Source organism: Ovis aries, chromosome 3, assembly GCF_016772045.2.
Source record: "Ovis aries strain OAR_USU_Benz2616 breed Rambouillet chromosome 3, ARS-UI_Ramb_v3.0, whole genome shotgun sequence".
NCBI classification, from domain to species: domain Eukaryota; kingdom Metazoa; phylum Chordata; class Mammalia; order Artiodactyla; family Bovidae; genus Ovis; species Ovis aries.
The window spans coordinates 85,117,415-85,144,919 of record NC_056056.1 but is presented as its reverse complement, the minus strand read 5'-3'; the positions used below and the strand labels follow the sequence as shown (position 1 = coordinate 85,144,919).

The 27,505-nt window shown below is 36.1% G+C and overlaps 1 protein-coding gene across 7 annotated transcripts in view; it reads right to left on the bottom strand.

Moving 5' to 3' along the window:
• The window catches only part of SOS1 (SOS Ras/Rac guanine nucleotide exchange factor 1), a 192,563-nt gene that overhangs the window by 62,802 nt on the left and 102,256 nt on the right, over positions 1-27,505 (bottom strand). For 6 of the 7 annotated variants that reach the window (XM_060412240.1, XM_060412241.1, XM_060412242.1 and 3 more), the window contains 5 exons: positions 16,147-16,272; positions 10,685-10,816; positions 8,461-8,625; positions 6,724-6,933; positions 4,202-4,345 (listed from right to left, as the gene is read on the bottom strand). In XM_060412240.1, coding sequence (XP_060268223.1) covers positions 4,202-4,345; positions 6,724-6,933; positions 8,461-8,625; positions 10,685-10,816; positions 16,147-16,272 — 777 coding nt within the window. The remainder of the gene's footprint in view (positions 1-4,201; positions 4,346-6,723; positions 6,934-8,460; positions 8,626-10,684; positions 10,817-16,146; positions 16,273-27,505) is intronic. The other variant, XM_060412244.1, reaches the window with a different exon arrangement.

Genomic DNA, 27,505 nt, shown 5'->3' with positions numbered 1-27,505 from the left:
GTAATGGGATTCTAGCATGTTATGACACCTCTCATGAGTATTACGAACAAACATAATGGGGGAATTGGGATCTGGAAAATGAAATTTAGCCTGAATAATAAAGAGCATAGTTATCTACAACCAGATAAAGTATAAACATTCAGAATACTGGTGCCAAGCATTTGTTTTCTCATGACTACTTCTTAGTGGTAGACTTACTTTCACATCCTACAAGCTGAAAGTAAATTATTAAAAAATAAATAAATTAATTTAAAAAAAAAAGAAAGTAAATTATTTATATCACCTAAAATCCACTGTTACAGTTTTCACAAAACAATTAAATAATTTAATTCAAATTGCCAAAAAGTTTTACCATCATCAATCATTAATAAACCAAACAATTCTAAAGGTTATAATCTACTAGTTCTGGTGATTCCTGAAGAGAAAAAGTGAGTAGGTACTGTGATTTTTCTCAGGAGGTAGGATCTCCAGTCCCTTCCATCCTGTGCCCTATTCCAGGTAAAAATAAAAACACAAAACCTCCAAACTATTATGAAAATAGTGTTGTAGATTCTAGCAAGAGCTCAGTTTTATGAAGGGTAATTCTAGAAAGAGGAGGAAGAGGACATCTAGTGGAGGAATGAAAAAGAAGTTAGGAGTGAATGACAGAAAATATGATGTTTATTTTAACTTACCCTGATATTTCTCAGACTTATTTTTTTAAGGAAAGATATATATATATGTGTGTGTGTGTGTGTTTGTTTTACCTAGCAACTATATTGAACCTACCTAATAGTTATAACACTATACATTTTCTCAGATTTGCTATATAGACAATTATGCTGATTACAAATAGAACAATTTTATTTCTTCTTTTCCTGTCTTTTGGCTAGTACGTCTATCACAGTGCTCAATATAAGTAGTGAGCGGCATTCTCCTACAGCTTAGTCATTAAATCTGTCTTTTATAGGTTTCTGATAGATATCCTTTACTAGATTAAGAAAGGTCCTTTCTATTTCTACTTTGGCCAACATTTTAAAGAAATTTCTGAATGACTTTAATTTTCCATGCTTTTTCTTTTTGTTGAAATTTTAATGTTAATGTGAAATATTATATTAATTTTTTTTAAACTTCAACCATTTAAGATATATCATAAAATATATCCTAAGATATATCATATTGGACACAGTGTTTTTGATTATAAAGAGGTTCATATTTTTCTTATATTATTCTTTCCCAGTTTTAATATACGTATATAATCCTAAAACTGAGTTGCCTTTTATGTCTCTATTTTTGATCTTCCTTATGAATCTATTTTAATATTTCCTTAACAAAAATCTTCCATATGTTTATTGGGCTTACTTCTGAATACCTTGTGGTTTTAAGACTCGTCTACCATATTCCCCTGACCTCTTGCCAACCAACTACCACTTCTTCAAGCAGCTTGACAACTTTTGCAGGGAAAATATACTTCTACAATTAGCAGGAGACAAAAAATGCTTTTCAAGAGTTCATCGAATCCTGAGGCATGGATTTTTAGCTACAGGAATATACAAACTTGTTTCTCATTGGCAAAAATGTGCTCATTGTAATGGTTCCTATTTTAGTTAACAAAGATATGCCTGAGCCTAGTTATAATGATTTAAAATTCATGGTCCAAAACAGCAATTAACATTTGCACCAACCTAGTATTTCTGTGTCTCTGTTTTGGATATATGTCTTACAAGGGCTTCCCTGGTAGCTCAGCTGCTAAAGAATCCGCCTGCACTGCAGGAGACCCTGGTTTGATTCCTGGGTTGGGAAGATCCACTAGAGAAGGGACAGGCTACCGACTCCAGTCTTCTTGGGCTTCCCTGGTAGCTCAGATGGTAAAGAATCCACCTGCAATACGGGAGACTTGGCTTGGATCTCTAGGGGGCTATCCACTCCAGTATTCTGGCTTGGAGAATTCCATGGACTATATAGTCCATAGGGTCACAGAGTCAGACATGACTTGAGGGACTTTCACTTTCACTTATAAGCTGCATAAAACAGACTTAAAGAAAACTAAGTACTTTCTTTAAATAGGCACGTTTCAGCAGTTTGCGCATACTGAGTTACTAATGTAGCAGCGTAACGTAGTTGGATTTGTATCATACTATACAGTCCGCCCTCTGTATCTGTCTTCCACATCTGCTGATACAGAAGGTAACTGTTCTATACCATTTTATATGAAGTTACTTGAGCACCCACAGATTTTGATATTGGAAAGGGGATTCCTGAAACCAATCCCCCATGAATACTGAAGGATGATTGTATTTTGTTTTCATTATCACTGCTTTCTTTGCTTCATTATTTTTTCCTATTATCACAGAAATGATTAAAAATTGTTTCTATAGTTTTTGTGCACTGTTATAGGTAGTACTTCTATTATTTGGTGATTTTCCTAAATGTTTTAAAAATCAAATACAGCTTGCTATTACTTATAAATTTTTTCTAAATTTTAAAGAGAGTTTAAAATTGTTTAAACTTTACATTCTCTTTCCCTGGTACCAGGTTTTCCCTGATAGCTTAGCTGGTAAAGAATCCACCTGTAATGCCAGAGACTCAGGTTTGATTCCTGAGTCTGGAAGATCCCCTGAAGGGATAGACCACCCACTCCAGTATTCTTGAGCTTCCCTGGTGGCTCAGATGGTAAAGAATACACCTGCAATGCAGGAGACCTCGGTTCAACCCCTGGGTTGGGAAAATCCCATGGAGAAGGGAACAGCTACCTACTCCAGTATTCTTGCCTGGAGAATTCCATGGACAGAGGAGCCTGGCGGGCTACAGTCCATGGGGTCGCAGAGTTGGACACGGCTAAGCGACTTTCACTTCCATGGGTTTTCATTTTCAAAGTTGTTTACTTTTTCATATCTTCTGAAGGTAGGCCTGTATTATGCACTGAGAAGTTTAGTTCACTCTTCAAGTTAAAAAACAAAAAAAAAGCAATTTGGTTTTAAAATCACGCAATAGCTTATAAAATTTACTACTATGTTTCCCATCATTAGTTCTTGTATTCCTTGACTTTCCTCTGAGTACAACTTTCCCTCTGGCTGAAGAACATCCTCGTTTTTGAGTCTAGTTATGTATATTCCTTTTTTCTTTTTATACTTTATGACTTTTATGTGTTTAGACCAACACTGAGGGGGCTATAGTGAAGCTTAAACTCAGCATATTATTTTGTCTGAAAGTCTTAATTTGTTTTATAAACTCAACCCTGAGTTATAATAAAAGATAAAGTTGATTTTAGAATGAGAACAAAGCAAGAGCGAGAAATTTCAGAATGACAATCAATGCTAACTTATTAGGGCTAACTTGTGTATTTTAGCAGGTGAAATATCAAGAAAGTTACCATTTTTCTACCCCTATGATCATCATCTAAGCCTTAGACTTGATTTTCCTATTCTAAATAGGAAATGCTAAGCAGACATGCTAAGTCATGTCTGACTCTTTTGCGACCACATACACTGTAGCCCAATAGGTTCCTCTGTCCATGGGAGTTCCCAGGCAGGAATAGTGGAGTGGATTGCCATTCCCTTCTCCAGAGTATCTTCCCTACCTAGGGACTGAACCTGTGTCTCCTGCAGTGGCAGGCAGATTCTTTCTATCACCATGCCACTAGGTCCTGGACTTCATTTTCTTTTTCTAAATAATAATGCACAGTTACCATGTATTAAGTAGCTGTATGAAGGTGGCTAGATAAATATTTCAGGTAGGTTATTTAACTTTCACAAAATCCTGAGTCCTATTATTATCCTTATTTTACAAATATAGATAGGGAGGTTTAGAGATGTGACGTAAATTGCCCATGGTTACATACAACTAATAAGTAGAAGAGTTTAGACTGAACGTAAGTAGCCTGACCTCAGGTCCAAGTTCTGTGGCCTCTTCATTGATAAGATGGCCAATTAAGTGCGAGCTGTGGGATCTGAAAGCAGCTTTGGGATATGCTTGTTTTTATAATGGGTGAGAGACTACTTTTTTCCTAAGTTTTATGAAATAACAGAACCAAATGCTGACAGTGACCCTTTGAGGAAGGGGCAATACAACTGAGCAGCCAGCAGTTAATGTCTATGCTAGCTGGAAATAAGAATTCATATTCCAATTTTTATTTCAATGTGCTGGAATCAAATCTAGGCCTTTGAACTGTATTTAGGCCTTCCAGAGGCAGAATTTCCTGGTGTATAATTAAAGTACTTACCTCTGCTAAGTCTTCAAAGCAGCTTCCTACTAATGGATGGGGACTGCCTTCATCTGTCATTTCCACAGTATCTTCTATATGGCCCAGTAATTTTACACTAAGTTCATGTATATCCACTATACGACTAAATATATTTTCTACATCCTGTTGGAAAGAAAAACATATTAATTCAATTAGGTTGTATAATAAAAAACTTATTTTTAACCAATAAGTCATTTTATAATCATGAAATTTAAAATGGCAGATATAGTGAAAAATTTTAACAACTTTACATGTACAAGTAAAAGACAAAGAATTCCTTTTGCAATGAAACACAATTTATAGGTACATTGCTCTAGGTCACTGGTTCTCAAACTTTTTGGTCTCAAGACTCCTTTATACTCTTAAAAATTACTGAAAACTCTATTTGCTTACTATATTAGAAATTATTTACTATTGCCTTTACTACACTTACCATATTAGACATTCAAACCAAGAAAATTATAAATTTAATTCATTTAAAAATAACAATAAATAGCACTTTTATGAAAAGTAGCTAGGTTCTCTTAAAACAACCAAAAATCTTTGTGAGGAGAATGGGACTGCTTTACATTTTCTAACACAATCTCTAATACCTAGCTTAACTGAAGATAGCTGGCTTTTCATAGATATATTTCTACACTCTATCTGTTGTGATACATTGCTTTGATTAAAGCATATGAGGAAAATCTAGCTTTAAAAGACATTAAGTTGGAAAAGAGAGGACTATTTTAACAGTCTATTCAAATAATTGTGGATACTTTTTCCTTTTCCTGAATAGTTATTTTTATGGAGATATAAGTTATATGTCATAAAATTCACTCTTAAAATATACTATTCAATGGTTTTCTTCAATCATTACTACCATCAAATTCTAGAAAATCATCATCCCCCCTAAAAACTGTATCCACCAGTAGCACTCTCCATTCTTCCCCTGCACACCCACTCCCAGTCTCTGGCAACTACTGATCTCACTTTCTATCTCTATGGATTTGCCTATTCTGGACATTGCATATATATGGAGTGATTATCTTTTTACAGTATTACACAAGTCAATATGTAGCTTCTTAAAGGTTTGTTGCAAGGTAGAATCTGAAACTATATAAACTTTGTAGTGTTAAATTAAAATCCACTGGTCTATTTTGAACTTTGAATGTTTTGGGATGTTTTGCCCAAGTGTGATTTTGTAGTGGAATTGCTAGGTAGTATGGCTAATTTATGGTTAATGTTATATGAAATTACCAAATTATTTTCCTAAGTATTTATACCAGATTACATTCTCACAGGTAACGTGGGAATTTTACATTCCCAAAAGCAGTTGCTCCACATTCTTTCCAACATCCAGTATTGTCAGTCTTTTTAATTCTAGCTTTTCTAATGAGTATCCAGTAGTGTCTCATAATGCTCTTAATTTGCATTTTCCGTATGACTATTAACATGTGTGGGGATTTGGCTCAGATGGTAAAGAATTACCTGCAATGCAAGAAACCGGGGATCCCTGGGTCAGGAAGAGCCCCTGGAGAAGGGAATGGCAACCCTCTCCAGTATTCGTGCTTGGGAAATCCCATGGACAGAAGAGCCTGGCAGGCTAGAGTCCATGGGGTCACAAAGGGTCGGACACGACTAAATGATTAACACCATGACTACTGATGTTGGTCATCCTTTGACATGCTTTCTGATCACTGTTGTATCTTCTTTTATAAAGTGTTCAATTTTTTGCCCATTTAAAAGTATCAAGCTGTTTTTCTTATTACTGAATTGCTGAAGTTCTTTATATATTCTGAATACAATTTTCAGTTATTGGCTCCTTCCTTTGTGCTCTCCAAAATACTGCTGTCATACTTCTGTTACGGTAATCAGCACGTAGCACATTAGCACAGACTTCTGTTATGGTAATTAGTACTGCATTGCAATTTAGAGTTGACATCTCTGTCTTGACTAGATTGTACTTGAGAAAAGAAAATAGTTTTTGATTTATCTTTGAATCTCCATTGCCAAGTAAGGCATCTAACAATACAGGCAGCACTGATGCAGTGTTGGTTCAATGATGCAAATGAGTCAAATTAAACACAGAAATCTTCCACCTAAACAAGAGGCTTTATTCTCTGGAATTCACGGAAGATTCTGTGAATTCATTTATACTTACATAATCAGTCTAGCTTAGATTTTGTCTTTTAATTCCTGGTGTTTAATTTATCAAAACTGCTGTAGCAGGGGGAGGGGAGAGAGGCTCAACGGAGCAGATATACGTATAATTATGGCTGATTTGTATTGTTGTGCGGCAAAAACCAACGTAACATTGTAAAGCAATTTTCCTCGAAATTAAAAAATTAATTAAAACTGTTGTAGCAACTTCATTTGTGATCACAGTCATGATAAATTAAACCCTGCACCGTTTTAAAAAATGGACAAATTAGCAGTCATGAACTATACAAATGCAATTTGAGTGGTCATGTAAAATTAACAACACATGCAATGATATACATTCACACAATGATACTTACATTAGCTGAAAACAATTTTGAATTGGAGACAAAGGGCTCTCTAAAAACTTTTATAATTAAATTAAGCTCCCTTATGTATTGTCGAATTTCTGCCATAAATGCTTTTACCAAATCATAGTAAGTCTGCTCTCCTGAGGTGGAAGGCTCTTCATCAGTTAAAGATAATATATTTATATCTTCCACATCTTGATGAAACATATCCATCAATACCTGCATAGTCAGAGATATAAAACACTATAATAAAATATGAATCTACAGTCAAATTTGAAGTTAAACAAAATCTGTTATTTGAACAGAGTTCTTAAATGACAATAAACAGACACACAATAGCCTCTTCTTGGATATAATGCTACTGCTCCCTCTACAGCTTCTCTAAGACAAAATTTTACATCTGGTATCACAAACTGCCTTCTCTAAGTTCTCTGCCAATACTGGTATCTATCTGTCTGTCTCTCTTGTTAATCTACTACTTCTCATTTGTTTCCAAATCTTGTCTTGAATTTTTCTCTTAGTTTCCTCTGTTTCAAGCCCTTGGCATCACCATTTCATTCTAGAGCCTCACATAACTCATATTTGAATAACTCCCAGGTTCTTGGTGATTGATCAAAGTAAGTCCCGTTTTTCTCCCCCAAGAAGTCTGCTACTCCTCCTCCTCCTCCTCCTCTTGCTAAACCTCATCTTTTCCCTCCTGTGAACTTCTATCCCTATAACAATAAAATAAGATTTTACCTTGTATCACTTTATGCTTGTTTCACAAATATAAGTACCCTTTCATCAAATCTACAGCCTTATTTTATACATCTCTTGCATCTCTTCTCTGTGAGCTACATACATACTCAGAAATATTTTATCAGTTCATTTAAAAGTATCAAATATTTTATATTCATTTACTCTTTTAAAATACTTATTCATTAAAAAATAAAAAATTTGAAATCCTTCAGGTCTGGTGATTTTCACATTCTGAAAGAACAATAAACACTAAAATATATTTAACTGGATTAGGTAATCAAAAAGACTATTTCAAATCAATAACAGAAAAAAGGGGATGAAATACTTTATTAAAAAATATTTTCTTTTCTGAAAGATCATATTTATTAAATAAAAATCCTGAGGTAGTATAGTCCAATGACTTAGATCTGGAGTTCAAGTCTAGGCTTTGAAACGTCTCAGAAAATTCTGAACCAGTTTCTTTATCTCTGTGAACTTCAGTTTCCCTTTTATAAAATGTAGATAAGAATATCTACTGTAGAGGGATATCTTAGGGACCAAATGAGATAAGTCACATACATGCTCAACTTTCAATAAATGTTTGCTCTTAACCTTATCATAGTAAAACCATACTAGCAGTATCTAAAGAAAGTTAGGCACTGAAATACAATTATCAAGAGTTTAGTATTTGTACATTTTCAAAAATTGTTTTCAAATAAATCCATAATCTTCTAGTTCTTCCAATCCAAATAAAAACTTAAGAAGTTCACTAATAAGAGATGAATTACTGTTATTAACCCTACATGCAGCTATAGAAGAGAAAAGCTATATGACATATTTAAACACATTTTAGGACTCTATATATAAACTTCATTCAGATAAAGTGATATCTGGAGTTTTGGCTATTAGATTACTAAAAGTATAACCTAACAGACAATATACAATTTTATTCTGTCTGAGCAGTATGTTAGCACCCATTTAAGTCAGAAATAAAAATATAAGAATAGAACATATAGATCAGTATCTTACCTTATCAGCACACATTGCCACTTTAATATCTTGTTTTGTAATTTCATAATGCCGTATATTTCGCACATAATTCCCCACCAGCTTCAAAATGTCTGCGGAAATGTATTCTAATACTGCTACTATGTAAACAGAAACCTGGTGGTCAATTTTATAACCTAGGACCTCCTGAAAAATTAAAAGAAAAGAATGTTTAAAATTATTTACTGTAGATTTGACAAACTGATTTTAAAAAAATGTATACAGTTTAGCGTAACTTTTACCAAGGCCTGTGATTTTCAACAACATTTAATTATAAAGTGGCACATCTATGAATAATACACATATTGCTATTTGAAAATGTAAGGTAAGAAAAGGTAAGGCAAAATTATCTATGATCATGCAAAATACTTAAGAAGTACAGATAACTACAGAGATAATCCCTCAACTAGGAAGGGAAGCCCAAGTCTGTGGAAGGGGAAAATGCTCATTGTTATCTAATTCAGAATACCCGGAATTAATAATGACAAGTTTCTTTTCCTTTAATTGGTATCTGGGAATATCTACTATCCTTATACCTCTATCCTTCTCTTCCAAAGGAAACTGGACTTCCTAAAAACCTAGTGGTACATTCCTGGTATCTAATTTGTTTCTATGGAAAAAAAATTCCTAATGTGTCCTGCTAGACAACATTGGTTATTAAGGGCACATTAAATAGTACCACTATCCAGTTTTGAAGAGTATGGGCTTTTGTGGGCCTGATCAATTCGCATAGAAAAATAGATTCTATTTTCTAAACAATCCAGTTTAGAGAAAAACTTCAAAATAAGTTTATGTATTTTATAATAACCTTAAATGGAGTACAACATATAAAACTGACTATGTTGTTCACCTGACACTAATATAACATTATAAATCAACTGTAAGAGAATCATAAAGTGCAACAACCACTTAGTAATTTTTTGTAAGTTGCACTTAACATCCTCAGACCAGATGGTAAGATACAGGCAGATATTTCTGTTCAGACAATAAAGGACAAAACATAACTTTTTCATAGTCTTAATCATACAAGTGTCCAGCCAGACTTGAATTTCCTAACACTATCACTTAGAGTCCTGTGAACTTGGACAAAAAGTTACTTAACCACTTTCTGCTCCGTTACCTCATCTACAAAGTGGGGATGATAATAATTAACTCTGTTGAATAATAAAACTTAGACATGATATATAAAAGTATTAGCATTTTGCTTATATTATAGTAAAAAATTACTGACATCAGAAGTATTAAGGTTTTAATTATTCTAATACCCATATTTTTTATGTGAGAGCTAATCAATAATGTCATTAAATAAAATACAAATAATAACATTATTAAAGTTTCCAGCAGTTATTTTTTCTATTAGTTCTGGAGAGATTCAACTGACTGACTAGACTAATATAAATGACAAGTAAGACTAGATAGTAGGGCTTCCCTGGTAGCTCAGCAGGTTAAAATCCGCCTGTAATGCAGGAGACCCCAGTTTGATTCCTGGGTCAGGAAGATGCCCTGGAGAAGGGATTGGCTACCCACTCCAGTAGTTTTGGGCTTCCCTGGTGGCACAGACGGTAAAGAATCTGCCTGCAATGTGGGAGACCTGAGTTCGATCCCTGGGTTGGGAAGATCCCCTGGAGGAGGGCATGGCAACCCACTCCAATATTCCTGCTGGGAGAATCCCTATGGACAGAGGAGCCTGGCGGGCTACAGTACAGTCCATGGGGTTGCAAAGAGTTGGACATGACTGAGCGACTAAGCACGGCAAGACTAGATAGTATAGGTGATCTTTACGGAATTTTTGTTCAAAGATGACACATGGCCCAATGGAAATCTCACAGAGGTCCCTACACTTCTAATGATGTGAAGGATTAAAATCTGAAGGATTTATAGGGACAAGTATGTCTAGCCAATAGAAAAAGGAGTTTTGCAAACTCTTTGAGGTTCTGGTAACATCTGAGATCAACAAAATTCACAATTAAAACTTTCTTAGTCCTTTCAATTTGATGATTACTGTGGGTATGAAACTACTTTAAATCATGTTGCTGAACATATACTTTCCTATTATATCATCCCTCCCAATGACATAAACTCCTGGAAAAACTAAAATGAGAGAATGTCACTCTTCAGTTGAGTCTATTATCCATAAAATATGTGCTTGAAAATCATGGGTTTTATTTTGCTTTTAAGAGGCAAGAAGGTAGTATTTCAGCTTTACCTTTAACAAAGGATGGATTTTTTCTACTGGGAGAGATAAAGGGTTTCTTCGCTTCCTCTTTTCAATAGCCGATTGGGCATCAGCTATTGCCCACTTATCAATTGGATGAGGGAAACTTTTTTGAACACGTTCCTTGGAAAATAGGAAAATAAAAACTAAGCAACAAATATATTAAATAGTGTTCTTCACTTATAATTTACTTTTAAAAATCAAAGAATACCAAAAGCAGGTGTTTCACATGTGGTATAATTTATACTACAAACATACCTAAACTAAGAGACAACTATAACTGCCAAAGTACTAGTTTCTTAGTTAGGCAATTAAGATCTAAACGCTCCTTCTATTAACTGGGGGAAATCATATTCTGAATTTCTACTTCACCATGATAAAGCTGATAATAAGAATGAGCAGAAGCTATTTCAAACATTATTACATAAAATTTCAAGGAACAAGATCTAAGTTCAAAAAGCAAATATCTAAATTCAATTTTCATTTGTCCTTTCTTTCAACATCAATTATAATCTAAAATACCATTTTGCACTTGAAACTTTCAAGAATTGTTTTTCTTTATCCATCATGCAAAGAGGTACTAGATTTCAAAACTATCTGTAAAGCATGGAAATCAAGGTTTACATTAGTAACAGCCAACTTTAATACACTGTAGTTTTATCATTAGAGTTTCCATCTTCCACAGGTCATTAATTTTCATCGCGATACTTCATTTTAATGTCTAGCACTCATTCGGTTAGAATTTCCATTCAAAGTTAAAGAACTCATGTTAATGTAAAAACTGAATTTCCCAACTTTAGTAAATTAATATAATTCATTTCAAACAAAAGGTACTTTCAACCTCTGAAGTTTCTAAAATCCACTTTCAGGATATCATAATTACAACCAGTAGAGGTCACTATTACATAATTTTAACACATACTTTGAATTGTTCTATATTTAGCCAGTAATATGTAAAAATTATTAGGTAAAATTATAATAAATATAAATTGAAAGTCCTAGCAATTGCTATTGAAAAGATCACTATGTGATATTCTGTAGGAAAAAGGACACAGTAATTCCAGGACACGTTATGAACAAATTTATGAATTGAGAATAGTTTAACCTACTCAAGTTTAATAAATTTTCTCTTCATCTAAGGCAAAGTCAGCTGTCAAATGTAAGAAGCGATCATTTTAATTCTAATAAAAGAAATTACTGTAGTTAAAAATGGAGTTAACAAACTTTTTCAAATGTCTAGTTGAAAAGCTATTTGCTAGGAAATGGCAACCCACTCCAGTGTTCTTGCCTGGAGAATCCCAGGGACGGGGGAGCCTGGTGGGCTGCCGTCCATGAGGTCGCACAGAGTCGGACACGACTGAAGCGACTTAGCAGCAGCAGCAGCAGCAGCAGCAGGATACTATAACCTATATAATAAAGGCAATACAAAGGCCCAAAATACTGGGGGAGTTTGGCGAGTGAAAAAGGAGTAATAAAGGAATGGGGAAAAGGGTGGAAAGGAACGTTCAAAACAAGAATTCTTTCCCTTTTTTCCAAGTCACTACTATACACTTGCTAATCCAAAAATTATGATTAAGAGATTCTGGACTAACTTTACCATAATTCTCAATTAAAAATTTCATATTGATGGGTTTAACCCATGGTTAACTGAATAGGTAGAGGTATAACCATGATTACAAACCCTAGAGCTCACTGGCAGACATGGGGGTGGGCAAACTTCAATGCATAGTAAGAAATAATAAATTCTTAATACACTGGAAAAGGAAATGGCAACCCACTCCAGTACTCTTGCCTAGAAAATCCCATGGACGGAGGAGCCTGGTGCAAGCTACTGTCCATTGGGTCGCAAAGAGGTGGACACGACTAAGCGACTTCACTTTCTTTCTTTAATACATTTTACATCACACCCTTGAAATCACATACATAGTAAATGGAAACGAAGTTTCTTAAAATAAAACTTTCTTTTACTATAGGCAATGCACTGATTTTTCCTATTCATTTATAAAAATTTATTTGGGCATAAGGGGTGATAACCGAGAGAGAGTGTATTTAGAATTGGTAGGTTGAGTTCAACAGAAGCTGAACTCAACCTACCAATTCTAAATACACTTAACATACATCTTTGAAAAAAAAAAAAACAAAACCATTGGTGGAATTACAGAGGCAAACAGTAGGCAGGGGTTGAGGTAGAAGAGAAAGAAAACGCAACCACAATCCCTTCTCATCTCAATTTTATCCACCTAATTCCAAGTTTATCTACTGTTTTGAGAAAGAAGGAGAAGGAAAGTCAGGAATGATAAAAGAGAAGGCAAGAAAGGGAAAATAATACTGATGAGGAAAACATTTTTAACTTATTTATTAGTATATCACTGGACTGTTTATTTGAGAAATATTACCAAAGGTTACGGGAAAGACTGATAGGGTCAAAAAGATACCTTGATTGCGAAAAAGGCCAGAATGAAAGAAATACTTTATCTCTTGTTGTGGAAAATTTAATTATAATTCCAGAGCAAAATAAAATTTCTTTTTACAATTATCTTATATAATTTAAGGTAAAGAAGCCCAAGGAGAAATGGTCAATAAAAGATCCATGAATTAAAGTCTATTACTCTGCCACTTTCAAGATTAACAGTTTTGGTTTAAATTGAGACTCTCCACTTTGACTAATATTTAGTGGCCTTGGGAAAAATAAAATATAAAGAACTAGGTTCACAATTCAGCTCTGTCTCTTATTAGCAGAACCTGTCTTTTCCTTCACATGATGAAGGTGTCTAGATAGATAATCTTGAAGATTAATTCCAATACAAACATTCTAGGCTCTATGAAAATTCCTATACATGCGCTTGAGTGCAAATAATCAGACCTGGAGGCACTTTTAAAGTGCTATTAATAAAGGCTTAGAATGTGTAAGAGAATTTTTTTTTCTGCCTAGAAAGGTAGAAAATAATGAGAAATCACTTTGGAAATCTAAATGTGAGTGACAAACTTCTTAGAAACTACAAAGATTCTTTAGGAACGAAAGAAAATTGAAGAAAAAAAATGAAAGGAAAAGGAAAGCCAACTTTGAAAATTTAAGGATATAGTTCACAGGGTAAAAAGAAAAGTCTAAGATGAAGGAAAAAGAAATAAAAGGGATCCAAATTGGGAAAAAAGTATTGTCATTGTTTGGCAATGACATCATACTATACACAGAAAATCCTAAAGATGCTACCAGAAAACTACTGCAGTTTACCAATGAATTTGGTAAAGTTGCAGGGTACAAAATTAATACACAGAAAGCTGTTGCATTTCTATATACTAACGACAAAAGATCAGAAATAACAATTAAGGAAACAATCCCATTTATCACTGCATCAGAAAGAATAAAATACCTAGGAATAAACCTACTGAAGGAGGCAAAAGGCCTGTTATTTTGAAAACTGTAAGATGCTGACGAGAGAAACCAAAGAGGATACAAACAGATGGAAAGATATTCTGTGTTCTTGGATTGGAAGAATCAATACTGTCAAAAGATCATACAACCCAATGCAATCCCTATCAAATTACCAATGCAATTTTTCACAGAACTAGAACAAAAAAAATTTTTTTATTTGTATGGAAATACAAAAGATCTCGAATAGTCAAAGCAATCTTGAGAAAGAAAAACAAATCTGGAGGAATCAGTCTCCCTGACTGCAGACTATACTACATAGTTACAGTCATCCAAAGGTAACGGTACTGCCACAAAAACAGAAATATAGATCAATGAATGAAGATAGAAAGGCCAGAGAGAGACCCACTCGCCTATGGTCAGTTAACCTATGACATCCTGCTTTTGGAACTGTGTTCCCTTACGAATCTTAAATTCTAACAACTTTGTCTCTGATCCCAATCTATTCTATTTCCATCAGGTATTCTAGTGTCATCAGCTCTCTGATCTTATTGGGAAATCCCTGTTCCCTCCATGTTTTTCCAATCTACCTGCCCCTCTCCTAACTGACAGAGTAGTTTACTGGAATGTATGCCCTACAGTTTAGACTTTCTGGATTAGTCTTGGCTTCACTACTTACTAGCTATAACCATGGGCAACTTATTTAACCTCTCTATGCTTCAGTTTCCACATTAATTCATTCAACCTATATTTCCTGAGTGCCTTCTCTGCGCCAGACATTGTTCTGGGTACTGGGGATCTGGTAGTGAATAAGAATTTATATTCTGAACCTTATAATCTAATACAGGAAAAACAGTACCATCTTCATGGGTTTATTAAAAACTTTAAATGAAATATAAACACAGAAGTGTTTAGAGCAATATGATACTATAGCAAGCACTCAAAAATCAGCTGCTATTAAATTTCATCTTTTCCCTTATCCAATTTGATTCTCTGATGCTCTTTCCAGCTGAGCTTCCTATTGGATATAACTATGTATCAATCCCTAACCGCCTCAGGAGAATACAGCAGGGATATACCTCCTCCCCAGCCACTGTGTACCACAAAGTCATTATTACATTCTAGTGTGTTGTGTCCTGAAAAGGGTTGTAAAGCACTGCTATTACTTATTTCCACAACCCTCCTGCCCTACTGTTCTGTCATTGTATAGCCACGGTGAAACACCATTCAACTTAACTGTCTTTTTTGAGCCCACAAAAGGACCACAAAAGAAATGTCACAGAAATGCAAAGATTTGTACACTATACATTCAAGATCTTCAAAGTCAAATGACCTTACATCATTGCCAGAAAACTCCTTTTATATTTCCAGCTCTGTCTCCCATTTTCTATAGTTGGTACTTCAAACGTTCTTTCTTCTCTTCTCAAATCTGATTCCTTAAGAACTCAATTTAGCTGGCTCTTCTGAGAATCCAAACTCAAGCCTCAAAGTCTGTATTATTAGTTTGTCTTTTTTTTTTTAATGGTTTCCCACATACCCTTTACTCACAGGACATCACATTATGTTATTGCCTATACATCTGCCTGTATCTCCATTAATCTACAAGCCATAAAAAGACAGGAGCCATGTCATATTTGTGACATCTTCCTTCCTAGAATTTTGATGTTTCCCTCCCTTCAATTGGTGGGGAGGGGTTCACTTCCTATCTAAAAATACACAGAGCACTGAAGATCAAAGGATTGGCTGAAATGCTTTTGAAATGATAGCTGACTTTAAGAAATAACAAGAAAAAAGAAACACTTGGATATATTCCACTCTTAAAGGTATATCTGTCATTCTAGCCTCAAGAAGTAGTATTTAGAGGTCAATAAAAGTTGACTTTAGATTAAAAGCAAATAATGGAATAGTTTGATTCAAAAACATATACAAGCTAGCAGACACTCAATACAAAGTGGAAAGTAATCTAGTCATCATTTTAAAAATACCATATAGACGCTGTGTGGAACTAAAAAGCAAACATCTCCCCCCTTTATTGACATTACAATAAACACACATATTAGATATAAGGCAAAATTGATCATACCTCTACATCTGAAGCACTTCGGGGTTGAGCTTGGCATAGCATATTTAATAGTTGCAAAATTAATTCTTCAACATACTGAAGAGCATCATCACTAGACTCAAGAGTTGGATGAACCTGCCCCTGAACCTATAAACAAAAAGTAATTAAAGGTTTGTTTAATCTGATTAAATAAACAAAGCAAGTAATTTTTTCAAGTGTGGGGTTTGTATTCAAGAACACAGTCTGGCTTGCAAATACAGATTTGAATGTTATTACCCTAGCCTGAAATTGTTAACCTTTTTCCTAGTCACATGCACCATACATGCTTATTGACATGTTTCTAGAGATTCAGATACTTAATTACAAAATTTGAAAAATTTTTTCTTAAACTATGCCTATCCTTAGAGTGTGGGAATACTGAGAGGGAGGGAGAGGCTGAGCTAAACAATGTGGTTTACATGGTTTTTGCCAAGAACCAGTGGTGGTTAGAATACTGGCTCAGTACAGTGCTCGGGCAAAACTGACCTCCTATGTGTCCCTTGTTTACCTCTATCTTTCCTACCAAATCGTAACATTCAAGAGGCCTATATCTTTCTTTTCTTCACCAAAGTAACTCCAGCAACTAGCACTGTACAGGGCACATAGCACAAGCTAATAAATGACTTGAATACAAAGTCACCCCATATCAAAGGACACAAAACAGGCACTTTTGACAATGAGAGACTGTCCATGCTTCAGGAAGATAACTTGGTGGTCACCTATTCATACATGCCCAGCACTCTTTACCTTCATTTTCCTCAACCATTTCTTTGAAGGCATCTGAGCCACCACTCTTCATAAAACTTAAATTTTCATAACCGGCAAGACAGTCTTTACTTGCATCCCTCTGTCACTCATTATAGGTCAAAACCACTCCCTACTTTTTAAAATGGAAGCAAAATAAAATTCAGAAAACAAACATGTTTCAAAAACGCTCAACTCTTCAAAGGATGGTAGAACTCTCACTGGATTAAAGTAGACAGTACTCACTAACCAAGAGCATTTAGTATGGTCTATCTTACTATATATACACTTCATTAGCTGAGGGCTTGACAGCTTCAGTGTATGGACAGATTTTTTTCTTTAATCAAGTGTACCATATAATGAATTTTTTAAACATATATTTGAAGTACACAGATATGTATACAAACATATATATGCACTTACACTTTTTAAAGAAAAATATTTTAGAAGTCGATAACATTATGACAATGTAAAACTGTGTGAAGGGGGCTACGTCAACTATAAATAATAATTTATTATTATTTTACGGGCAAAGAAACTGAGTCCCCAAAGGTGTAAATCATTTGCCCAAGAACTTTTTGTCATCTCTGGTATAGCAATTATCAACCTGACAATAACCGATCTGCTTACAGATCCCCCACCCGGTTAGATGACTGAATGCTTGTGCGGTTAAAATAATGGATGGAGTACAGACCAGAACCCAGATGTTTCTCAGCTTTCTATTCACCAGCCATAACATTCTGTGTATAGGCAACAAACTCGGTAAATGGATTCCTCTTCAACACTAAGCATGATTGTAAAAATCTTTTTGTAAAACAAAACACAAATGGAATTTTTGACAACAGTTTTACTTCTATACATAGAACTGCATGCCCTCATTAGTTTAAACTGTAGACACCCTTTACCTTCAAGGCTGACTTATCTTCCTTGAAAGGTGCACCCTAACACTACATGACAGGCTTTTTTTGGTGGTGTTGGGGAGGGAGGGGCTCGATTTTTCATTTTTTAAACTCTCTCTTCTTAACAGTGACACACAATCCCATTTGCTTCTTTTTGTTTTTTTTTTTCATTTGTTTCTTATAGAGTTACATATTTTCCTTCACCCCTCGAATGTGGAGTCCATCCTTGTCTGTCTGCTCCCTCCTTCTGTTCTTTCCCCTAACTAATCTCATTTACTTCCAAATTTTTATCACCTACATGAAAAGTTAAAGCGTTAGTTGCTCAGTCATGTCTGACTCTTCGCAACCCCATGGACTGATGACTCCAAATCTGATTTTTCTCCTCAGTTTTAAACCCATACACCAAATTCTGGGCTAGATATCTGCACCTATCCTACCAAAATCTCAACTATGACATGGGGGATGGGGAGAGGAACTTATTATAAAAGTTGAACAAGGAAAACTATCTTACACATAGAATTATATCTCACAAATGAAAAACAACATAGACAGGCCCTAGTTTCACTAAGATAGTCCTGGAAAAGTCGCTATAATTGGGGTTACATCCCTATTCAAGGAGCCAGCATCACATAAAATATACATTTATAAAACCATAGAATTTTAGAAGGGACTATAGATGTTATTTCACAATCCTTCTATAAACTGTGGAAAATTCTGAAACAGATGGGAATACAGACCACCTGACCTGCCTCTTGAGAAACCTATATGCAGGTCAGGAAGCAAAACTTAGAACTGGACATTGAACAACAGACTGATTCCAAATAGGAAAAGGAGTACGTCAAGGCTGTATACTGTTACTCTGCTTATTTAACTTATATGCAGAGTATATCATGAGAAATGCTGCGCTGGAAGAAGCACAAGCTGGAATCAAGATTGCCGGGAGAAATATCAAGAACCTCAGATATGCAGATGACACCACCCTTATGGCAGAAAGTGAAGAGGAACTAAAAGCCTCCTGATGAAAGTGAAAGAGGAGAGTAAAAAAGTTGGCTTAAAGCTCAACATTCAGAAAATGAAGATCATGGCATCTGGTCCCATCATTTCATGGCAAATAGATGGGGAAACAGTGGAAACAGTGGCTGCCTTTATTTTTCTGGGCTCCAAAATCATTGCAGATGGTGATTGCAGCCATGAAATTAAAAGACGCTTACTCCTTGGAAGGAAAGTTATGACCACCCTAGACAGCATATTAAAAATCAGAGATATTACTTTGCCGACTAAGGTCCGTCTAGTCAAGGCTATGGTTTTTCCAGTGGTCATGTATGGATGTGAGAGTTGGACTGGGAAGAAAGCTCAGTGCCAAAGAACTGATGCTTTTGAACTGTGGTGTTGGAGAAGGCTCTTGAGAGTCCCTTGGACTGCAAGGAGATCCAACCAGTCCATTCTAAAGGAAATAGTCCTGGGTGTTCTTTGGAAGGAGAGTGATGCTAAAGCTGAAACTCCAATACTCTGGCCACCTCATGCGAAGAGTTGACTCATTGGAAAAGACTCTGAGGCTGGGAGGGATTGGGGACAGGAGGAGAAGGGGACGACAGAGGATGAGATGGCTGGATGGCATCACTGACTGGATGGACATGAGTCTGAGTGAACTCCAGGAGTTGGTGATGGACATGGAGGCCTGGCGTGCTGCAACTCATGGGGCTGCAAAGAGTCGGACATGACTGAGTGACTGAACTGAACTGAGCTGAAGTGAAAAAGGAAACACCCACAACCTTGTAGCTAACAAGCAATGAATGCTGAACCTGGGCCTCCCGGTATCTAGGGCAAAGCTCTTTCCACTAAACCACAGACTGTCAAAGGTTTGAGGCATATGGGGAATGTCTAGTAGCTCCATCAGCATAAGGAATAGAATGTCCATGAAATGTATCTATTTATATAGCGGGCTTCTATATAAAACTCAGCTTTTAGTACGTAGTCATACTTTAAGTAACACCAGCATACCATAAATGTAAACGCAGCACTATGAATCTTATCATCTGAACAGGTAAAATCATCTTACCCACTCAAATTGGGTAAAATGATCTTCAATTACACAAAGGATCCCATGTATTATGTAATATTATAAATACACTAAAAATCTGACATAAAGCTAATTTGCTACAGGTTAAGAAATATTAAGATAAAAATATTTAATCAACAATAATTCTAAATAACTTTAAAAAATACCCAAGCCCTTTGAAAAAGTGATTTAGGTACCTCGAAACACATTTTAGAAAGTATTCAAGAAAATGTAAATCTATCAGATCACATTTTGAAAAATGTTGTTTTTAAAGAAGACCCTTGGAAATTATATAATTCTTCATTAATACAGCTCTATCTCTAGCTGCTCTTCAGTTTACACTTTACGCTGAAGCAACTCATACTATCTGCAGTTTGTGAAACATGGCATGCAGTTTTCACTCACACTGTTCTCCATGGCTATCATTCATTCTCTCGCCCTTCTGTTTACCTATTTGATTTTCAAAACCCAGATCTCATCTCATTTGGGAAGACTTCTTTGCTTCTTGTCTCTTTCTAAGGCAGTATTAATCTCACTCATTTAACTGATTTATTGAACCTATTAAATACCAGGCTGGATATATAGAGATTAATCAAAAAGTGCCCCGATCTATGGGCCTTATATTCTGCTCTGTGCTAATCCTTGTACTAAGTATCACACTTTGTTACTGGGTTTGTCCTATTGAATTATAATTACTTGTTCCCTTGTAAATTTCCTCTACTGACGCTCCCATTAAGCAAGGCCTTGTTTATCTACTTATAGAATCATTTTCTCTTTGTTTTTCACACTAAACCTCTGACATTCAGGGAACACTCAAAGCCTCTGTGTTATAGGGGTGAAAGTAATAAAAATCTTTTTCTCAGAATTAAGAGTGAAAAGGGGTGGTAGTGAAGGCTACAGTCTGGTTGATTTCAGGAGCATAAACCTTGAAAGCAGAAATCATTCAACATAAAGGCAGTCAGAACTAAAATCAACATTTATTATGTAGAATCAATTCAACTGTATTTAGTTACTGTGTTGAAATGCTTATGTTAAAATAAAAAAACACCCCAGATGATGATACTGCTTGTAATTCAGTCACATATAGTTAAAATATTAAGTTTGATACGTTGTATGATACATGAAATCTTAAAAATTAAAATTCAAGCAGTTTTATTCACCGATGGTTGAACTGAATTGAACTGAAAATCGCTCAGTTGAGTCCAACTCTTTGTGACCCCATGGACTATACAGTTCATTAAATTCTCCAGGCCAGAATACTGTAGTGGGTAGCCTTTCCCTTCTCCAGGGGATCTTCCCATTGATGGTTAAGAGTCAAATAAAACCTATCAGGTAAATAAACTGAAAAAAGGATTAGGCTTAAATAGAAAATAATGCACGATGTGAACTGTTCATCTAAATTTCTAGACATTAACCTTTATCACATCTTAAATCTGTCAAATTAGGATCATAAAGTTCATTTACACAAGAGACTAATAAATTATTTTAATTCCTTAAAAACAAAACAATACTTCAAAAGCCTCTAACTGAAAAACAAGGGCAATGATAAATGTTTAAAGATAAGCAGAGAACCAATTCCTGAAATACAGACTTTGTTTTTTATTATTTCAAAGAAGATGCTGTTCAAGAGATTTCTTTAATGAGCAGGCAGAAATAGCACTTCCTATACAGATAGGATAAAAAAAAAAAAAACAAACTTCTCTTCCATGAGATAGCAGTTACAGCTAAAGTGTTCCATTCCATCTAAATGGTACTCAAATGAACCTAAATGGTACTCAAATGATCCAAGACTATACAGAAAATGTTATACTGCCAAATTTTATGACAGTCTTTAGAAGCTATCTACAATTGATATTCACTAAAGGTGTGTGTGAGAGAGTACTTACAATATGCATGACATATTTATCAGTGGGTGGAGGGGGCATTAAAAGAATGAAGAAAACAGTTCTTTCTCCCCCTAAACTGGGACTCTTACAGAAAATTTTTACAGGAAGTCTACTGCGTATAAGGTGCTATGAGATCCAACAGTGAACAAGATACACAAAATTGCTCTCACTGAGCTTATATTTTAATAGGAAGGATCCAGCCATTTACTTTTAGTTTTTAAAAACAGGATCTTATTTTGAACCTCAATCTACTGAAATGAGAAATCAGTTCAGTTCAGTCGCACAGTCGTGTCCGACTCTTTGTGACCCCATGAATCGCAGCACATCAGGCCTCCCTGTCCATCACCAACTCTAAGAGTTCACTCAGACTCATGTCCATTGAGTCAGTGATGCCATCCAGCCATCTCATCCTCTGTCGTCCGCTTCTCCTCCTGCCCCCAATCCCTCCCAGCATCAGAGTCAACTCTTTGCATGAGGCGGCCAAAGTACTGGAGTTTCAGCTTTAGCATCATTCCTTCCAAAGAAATCGCAGGGCTGATCTCCTTCAGAATGGACTGGTTGGATCTCCTTGCAGTCCAAGGGACTCTCAAGAGTGTTCTCCAACACCACAGTTCAAAAGCATCAATTCTTTGGCGCTCAGCCTTCTTCATAGTCCAACTCTCACATCCATACATGACCACAGGAAAAACATAGCCTTGACTAGATGGACCTTAGTCAGCAAAGTGATGTCTCTGCTTTTGAATATGCTATCGAGGTTGGTCATACATAAATAAACAAAAGAACTTTTTTCTTTATTCTTTTAATGCCACCCCACACACACAGATAAATATGTGATACATATTGTAACTGTTCTCACACACACACCTTTAGTGAGTATCAGTTGTAGATAGCTTCTGAAGGCTGTCATAAAATCTGGCAGTGTAACCTTTTCTGCGTAAATAAATATACAAATATATATTTGTACTGTAGTTACTGTAACTAAAGTATATGCAACAGTCTTTAAGTATATCTAAGCTTTCCTATGAATTGAATATGTATTATTATTCAATGTACATGAAACAGTCTACCTACATACAACTAATGAATACCTCCCATAAGCACATAAAGTGAAGTGAAGTTGCCCAGTCTTGTCTGACTCTTTGCGACCCATCGACTGTAGCATAAGCTCCTCTGTCCTTGGGATTCTCCAGGCAAGGATACTGGAGTGGGTTGCCATTTCCTTCTCCATAAGCACATAACTGGTGGTTAATTGAGAAATACCATTATTATCTTTCCTCCAATAAAGCCAGGACCATATCCTATCTATACTACATGCTTTATAGGGTAGGTTGACAATCACTGTTCCTATCACTGCCTTTCCATGGGAGTGCCTTTCAAATCACGAGCATTCACAAATCAACTTTTGAAACTCAATTCATTATTAAATGGGAACTTGCAACATACCCAGATGGTAGTTTGTTTTTCTTCTTAGAATAACTTTTTACAATCTTACTGAAGTTTTGCATTTAAAGTTTTCCTTATACAAATTTATGAAATGTTCCTCAAATTCGATAGAATCAAGAGAAATGTGAATTAAAGAATATTTTATTAGCAAAAATTAAATGATCAATAACACCTATTGTTGACAGGAATGTTCAGAAAAGATGATTCTGTTACCTTGCTGGCAGAAATACTGATAACAGCTTTTTGAAAAGTAATCCAGCAACCACTATCAAAATTAAAAATAAATTCTATGGCCCAGCAAACACACCCCTGGGATTTATCTTAACCAAATAAAAGAATATACATAAAAGGATTTTATTTCAGCTCTGTTCATAATGGTAAAAACTAGAAAGCAAACATTCATCAGTAAGAGAATATTTGAATAAAGCATGCAATATTACTTTTATGGGCTTAATTGTGTCTCCTAAAAATTCATACCAGGAGACCTAATTCCTACTACTTCAGAATGTGACTATACTTGAAAGCAGGGCCTTTGTTAGGGTGGGCCTAATTTAATATGCCAAAGCCTTTGACTGTGTGGATCACAATAAACTGTGGAAAATTCTGAAAGAAATGGGAATACCAGACCATCTGACCTGCCTCTTGAGAAACCTGTATGCAAGCAGGAAGCAACAGTTAGAACTGGACATGGAACAACAGACTGGTTCCAAATAGGAAAAGGAGTACGTCAAGGCTGTATACTGTCACCCTGCTTATTTAACTTATATGCACAGTACATCATTAGAAACACTGGACTGGAAGAAGCACAAGCTGGAATCAAGATTGCCAGGAGAAATATCAATAACCTCAGATATGCAAATGATACCACCTTTATGGCAGAAAGTGAAGAGGAACTAAAAAGCCTATTGATGAAAGTGAAACAGGAGAGTGAAAAGTTGGCTTAAAGCTCAACATTTAGAAAACGAAGATCATGGCATCTGGTCCCATCATTTCATGGGAAATAGATGGGGAAACAGTGGAAACAGTGTCAGACTTTATTTTGGGGGGCTCCAAAATCACTGCAGATGGTGACTACAGCCATGAAATTAAAAGACGCTTACTCCTTGCAAGGAAAGTTATGACCAACCTAGATAGTATATTGAAAAGCAGAGATATTACTTTGCCAACAAAGGTCCATCTAATCAAGGCTATGGATTTTCCAGTGGTCATGTATGGATGTGAGAGTTGGACTGTGAAGAAAGCTGAGCGCCAAAGAATTGATGCTTTTGAACTGTGGTGTTGGAGAAGACTCTTCAGAGTCCCTTGGATTGCAAGGAGATCCAACCAGGAGATCCATCTTAAAGATCAGTCCTGGGTGTTCATTGGAAGGACTGATATTGAAGCTGAAACTCCAGTACTTTGGCCACCTCATGCAAAGAGTTGACTCACTGGAAAAGACCCTGATGCTGGGAGGGACTGGGGGCAGGAGGAGAAGGGGACGACAGAGGATGAGATGGCTGGATGGCATCACTGACTCCATGGACATGAGTCTGAGTGAACTCCAGGAGTTGCTGATGGACAGGGAGGCCTGGCACGCTACAATTCATGAGGTCACAAAGAGTTGGACACAACTGAGCAACTGAACTGAACTTAACACAATATCTAATTTATTTGGAGAAGAGTGGAGAAATAGCTCCAGAAAGAAGAGGCTGAGCCAAAGCAAAAAGAACGCCCAATTGTGGATGTGACTGGTGATGGAAGTAAAGTGTGATGCTGTAAAGAACAATATTGCATAGGAACCTGGAATGTTAGGTCCATGAATCAAGGTAAATTGGAAGTGGGCAAACAGGAGATGGCAAGAGTGAACATCGACATTTTAGGGATCAGACCCGAACGGGCGAATTTAATTCAGATGACCATTACATCTACTACTGTGGGCAAGAATCCCTTATAAGAAATGGAGTAGACTTCAAAGTCAACAAAAGAGTCTGAAATGCATTATTTGGGTGCAATCTCAAAAACGACTGAATGATCTCTGTTCATTTCCAAGGCAAACCATTCAATATCATAGTAATCCAAGCCTATGTCCCAACTACTAATGCTGACTAAGCTGAAGTTGAACGGGTCAATGAAGACCTAGAAGATCTTCTAGAACTAGCACCAAAAAAAAAATGTCCTTTTCATCATAGGAGACTAGAATGCAAAAGCAGCAAGTCAAGAGATACCTGGAGCAAAAGGCAAGTTTGGTCTTGGAGTACAAAAGGAAGCAGATCAAAGGCTAACAGAGTTTTGCCAGGAGAACGCAAAACATCCTTGATCAACAACACAAGAGATTACTCTACATGTGACCATCCTCAGATGGTCAATACAGAAACCAGATTGCTTATATGCTTTGGAGCCGAAGATGGAGAAGCTCTATACAGTCAGCAAAAACAAGACCGGGAGCTGACTGTGGCTCAGATCTTGAACTCCTTATTGTAAAAATCAGACTTAAATTGAAGAAAGTTGCGAAGAGCACTAGACCATTCAGGTATGACCTAAATCAAATCCCTTACGATTATATAGTGTAAGTGACAAATAGATCCAGGGGATTAGATTTGATCGACAGAGTGTCTCAAGAACTGTGGATGGAGGTTAGAGACATTGTACAGGAGGCAGTGATCAAGGCCATCCCCAAGAAAAAGAAATGCAAAAAGGCCAAATGGTTGTTTGATGAGGCCTTACAAATAGCTGAGAAAAGAAGTGAAAGGCAAAGGAGAAAAGAAAAGATATACCCATTTGAGTGCAGAGTGCCAAAGAATAGCAAGGAGAGATAAAAAAGACTTCCTCTGATCAGTGCAGAGAAAGAGGAAAACAACAGAATGGGAAAGACTAGAGATCTCTTCAAGAAAATTAAGAGATACCAAGGGAACATTTCATGCAAAGACAGGCACAATAAAGGACAGAAATGGTATGGACCTAACTGAAGCAGAAGATATTAAGAGGTGACAAGAATACACAGAAGAACTATACAAAAAAGGTCTTAATGACCCAGATAACCATGATGGTGTGATCACTCACCTTGAGCCAGACATCCTGGAAAGCAAAGTCAAGTGGGCCTTAGGAAGCATCACTACAAAGCTAGGTGGTGACGGAATTCCAGTTGAGCTATTTCAAATCCTGAAAGATGACGCTGTGAAAGTGCTGCACTCAACATGCCAGCAAATTTGGAAAACTCAGCAGTGGCCATAGGACTGGAAAAGGTCAGTTTTCATTCCAATTGCAAAGAAAGGCAATGCCAAAGAATGCTCAAACTACGGCACAACTACAGTCATCTCACATGCTAGCAAAGTAATGCTCAAAATTCTCCAAGCTAGGCTTCAGCAATACGTGAACCAAGAACTTCCAGATGTTCAATCTGGATTGAGAAAAGGCAGAGGAACCAGAGATCAAATTGCCAATATCCACCGGATCACAGAAAAAGCAAGCGAATTCCACAAAAACACCTATTTCTGCTTCATTGACTACACTAGAGCCTTTGACTGTGTGGATCACAACAATCTGTGAAAAATTCTTTAAGAGATGAGAATATCAGACCACCCTACTTACTTCCTGAGAAATCTGTATGCAGGTTAAGAAACAACAGTTAGAATCGGACACAGAATAACCGACTGGTTCCAAATTGGGAAAGGAGTACATCAAGGCTGTATATTGTCACCCTGCTTATTTAACTTTTATGCAGAGTATATCATGAGAAATGCTGGGATGCATAAAGCACAAGCCAGAATCAAGATTGCTGATAGAAATATCAATAACCTCAGATATGCAGATGACACCACCCTTATGGCTGAAAGCAAAGAAAAACTAGAGTCTCTTGATGAAAGTGAAAGAGTAGAGTAAAAAGGCTGGCTTAAAACTCAACATTCAAAAAACTAAGACCATGGCATCCAGTTCCATCACTTCATTGTAAACTGATGGGAAAACAATGGAAACAGTGACAGACTTTTCTTAGTCTCCAAAATCACTGCAAATGGTGACTACAGCCGTGAAATTAAAAGACACTTGCTCCTTGGAAGAAAAGCTACGACAAACCTAGACAGCATATTAAAAAGCACAGACATTACTTTGCTGACAAAGGTCCATATAGTCAAAGCTATGGTTTTTCCAGTAGTTGTGTATGGATGTGAGAGTTGGACCATAAAGAAAGCTGAGTGCCGAGGAATCGATGCTTTTGAACTGTGGTGTTGGAGAAGACTCTTGAGAGTCCCCTGGACTGCAAAGAGATCAAACCAGTCAATCCTAAAGGAAATCAACCCTGAATATTCATTGGAAGGACTGATACTGAAGCTGAA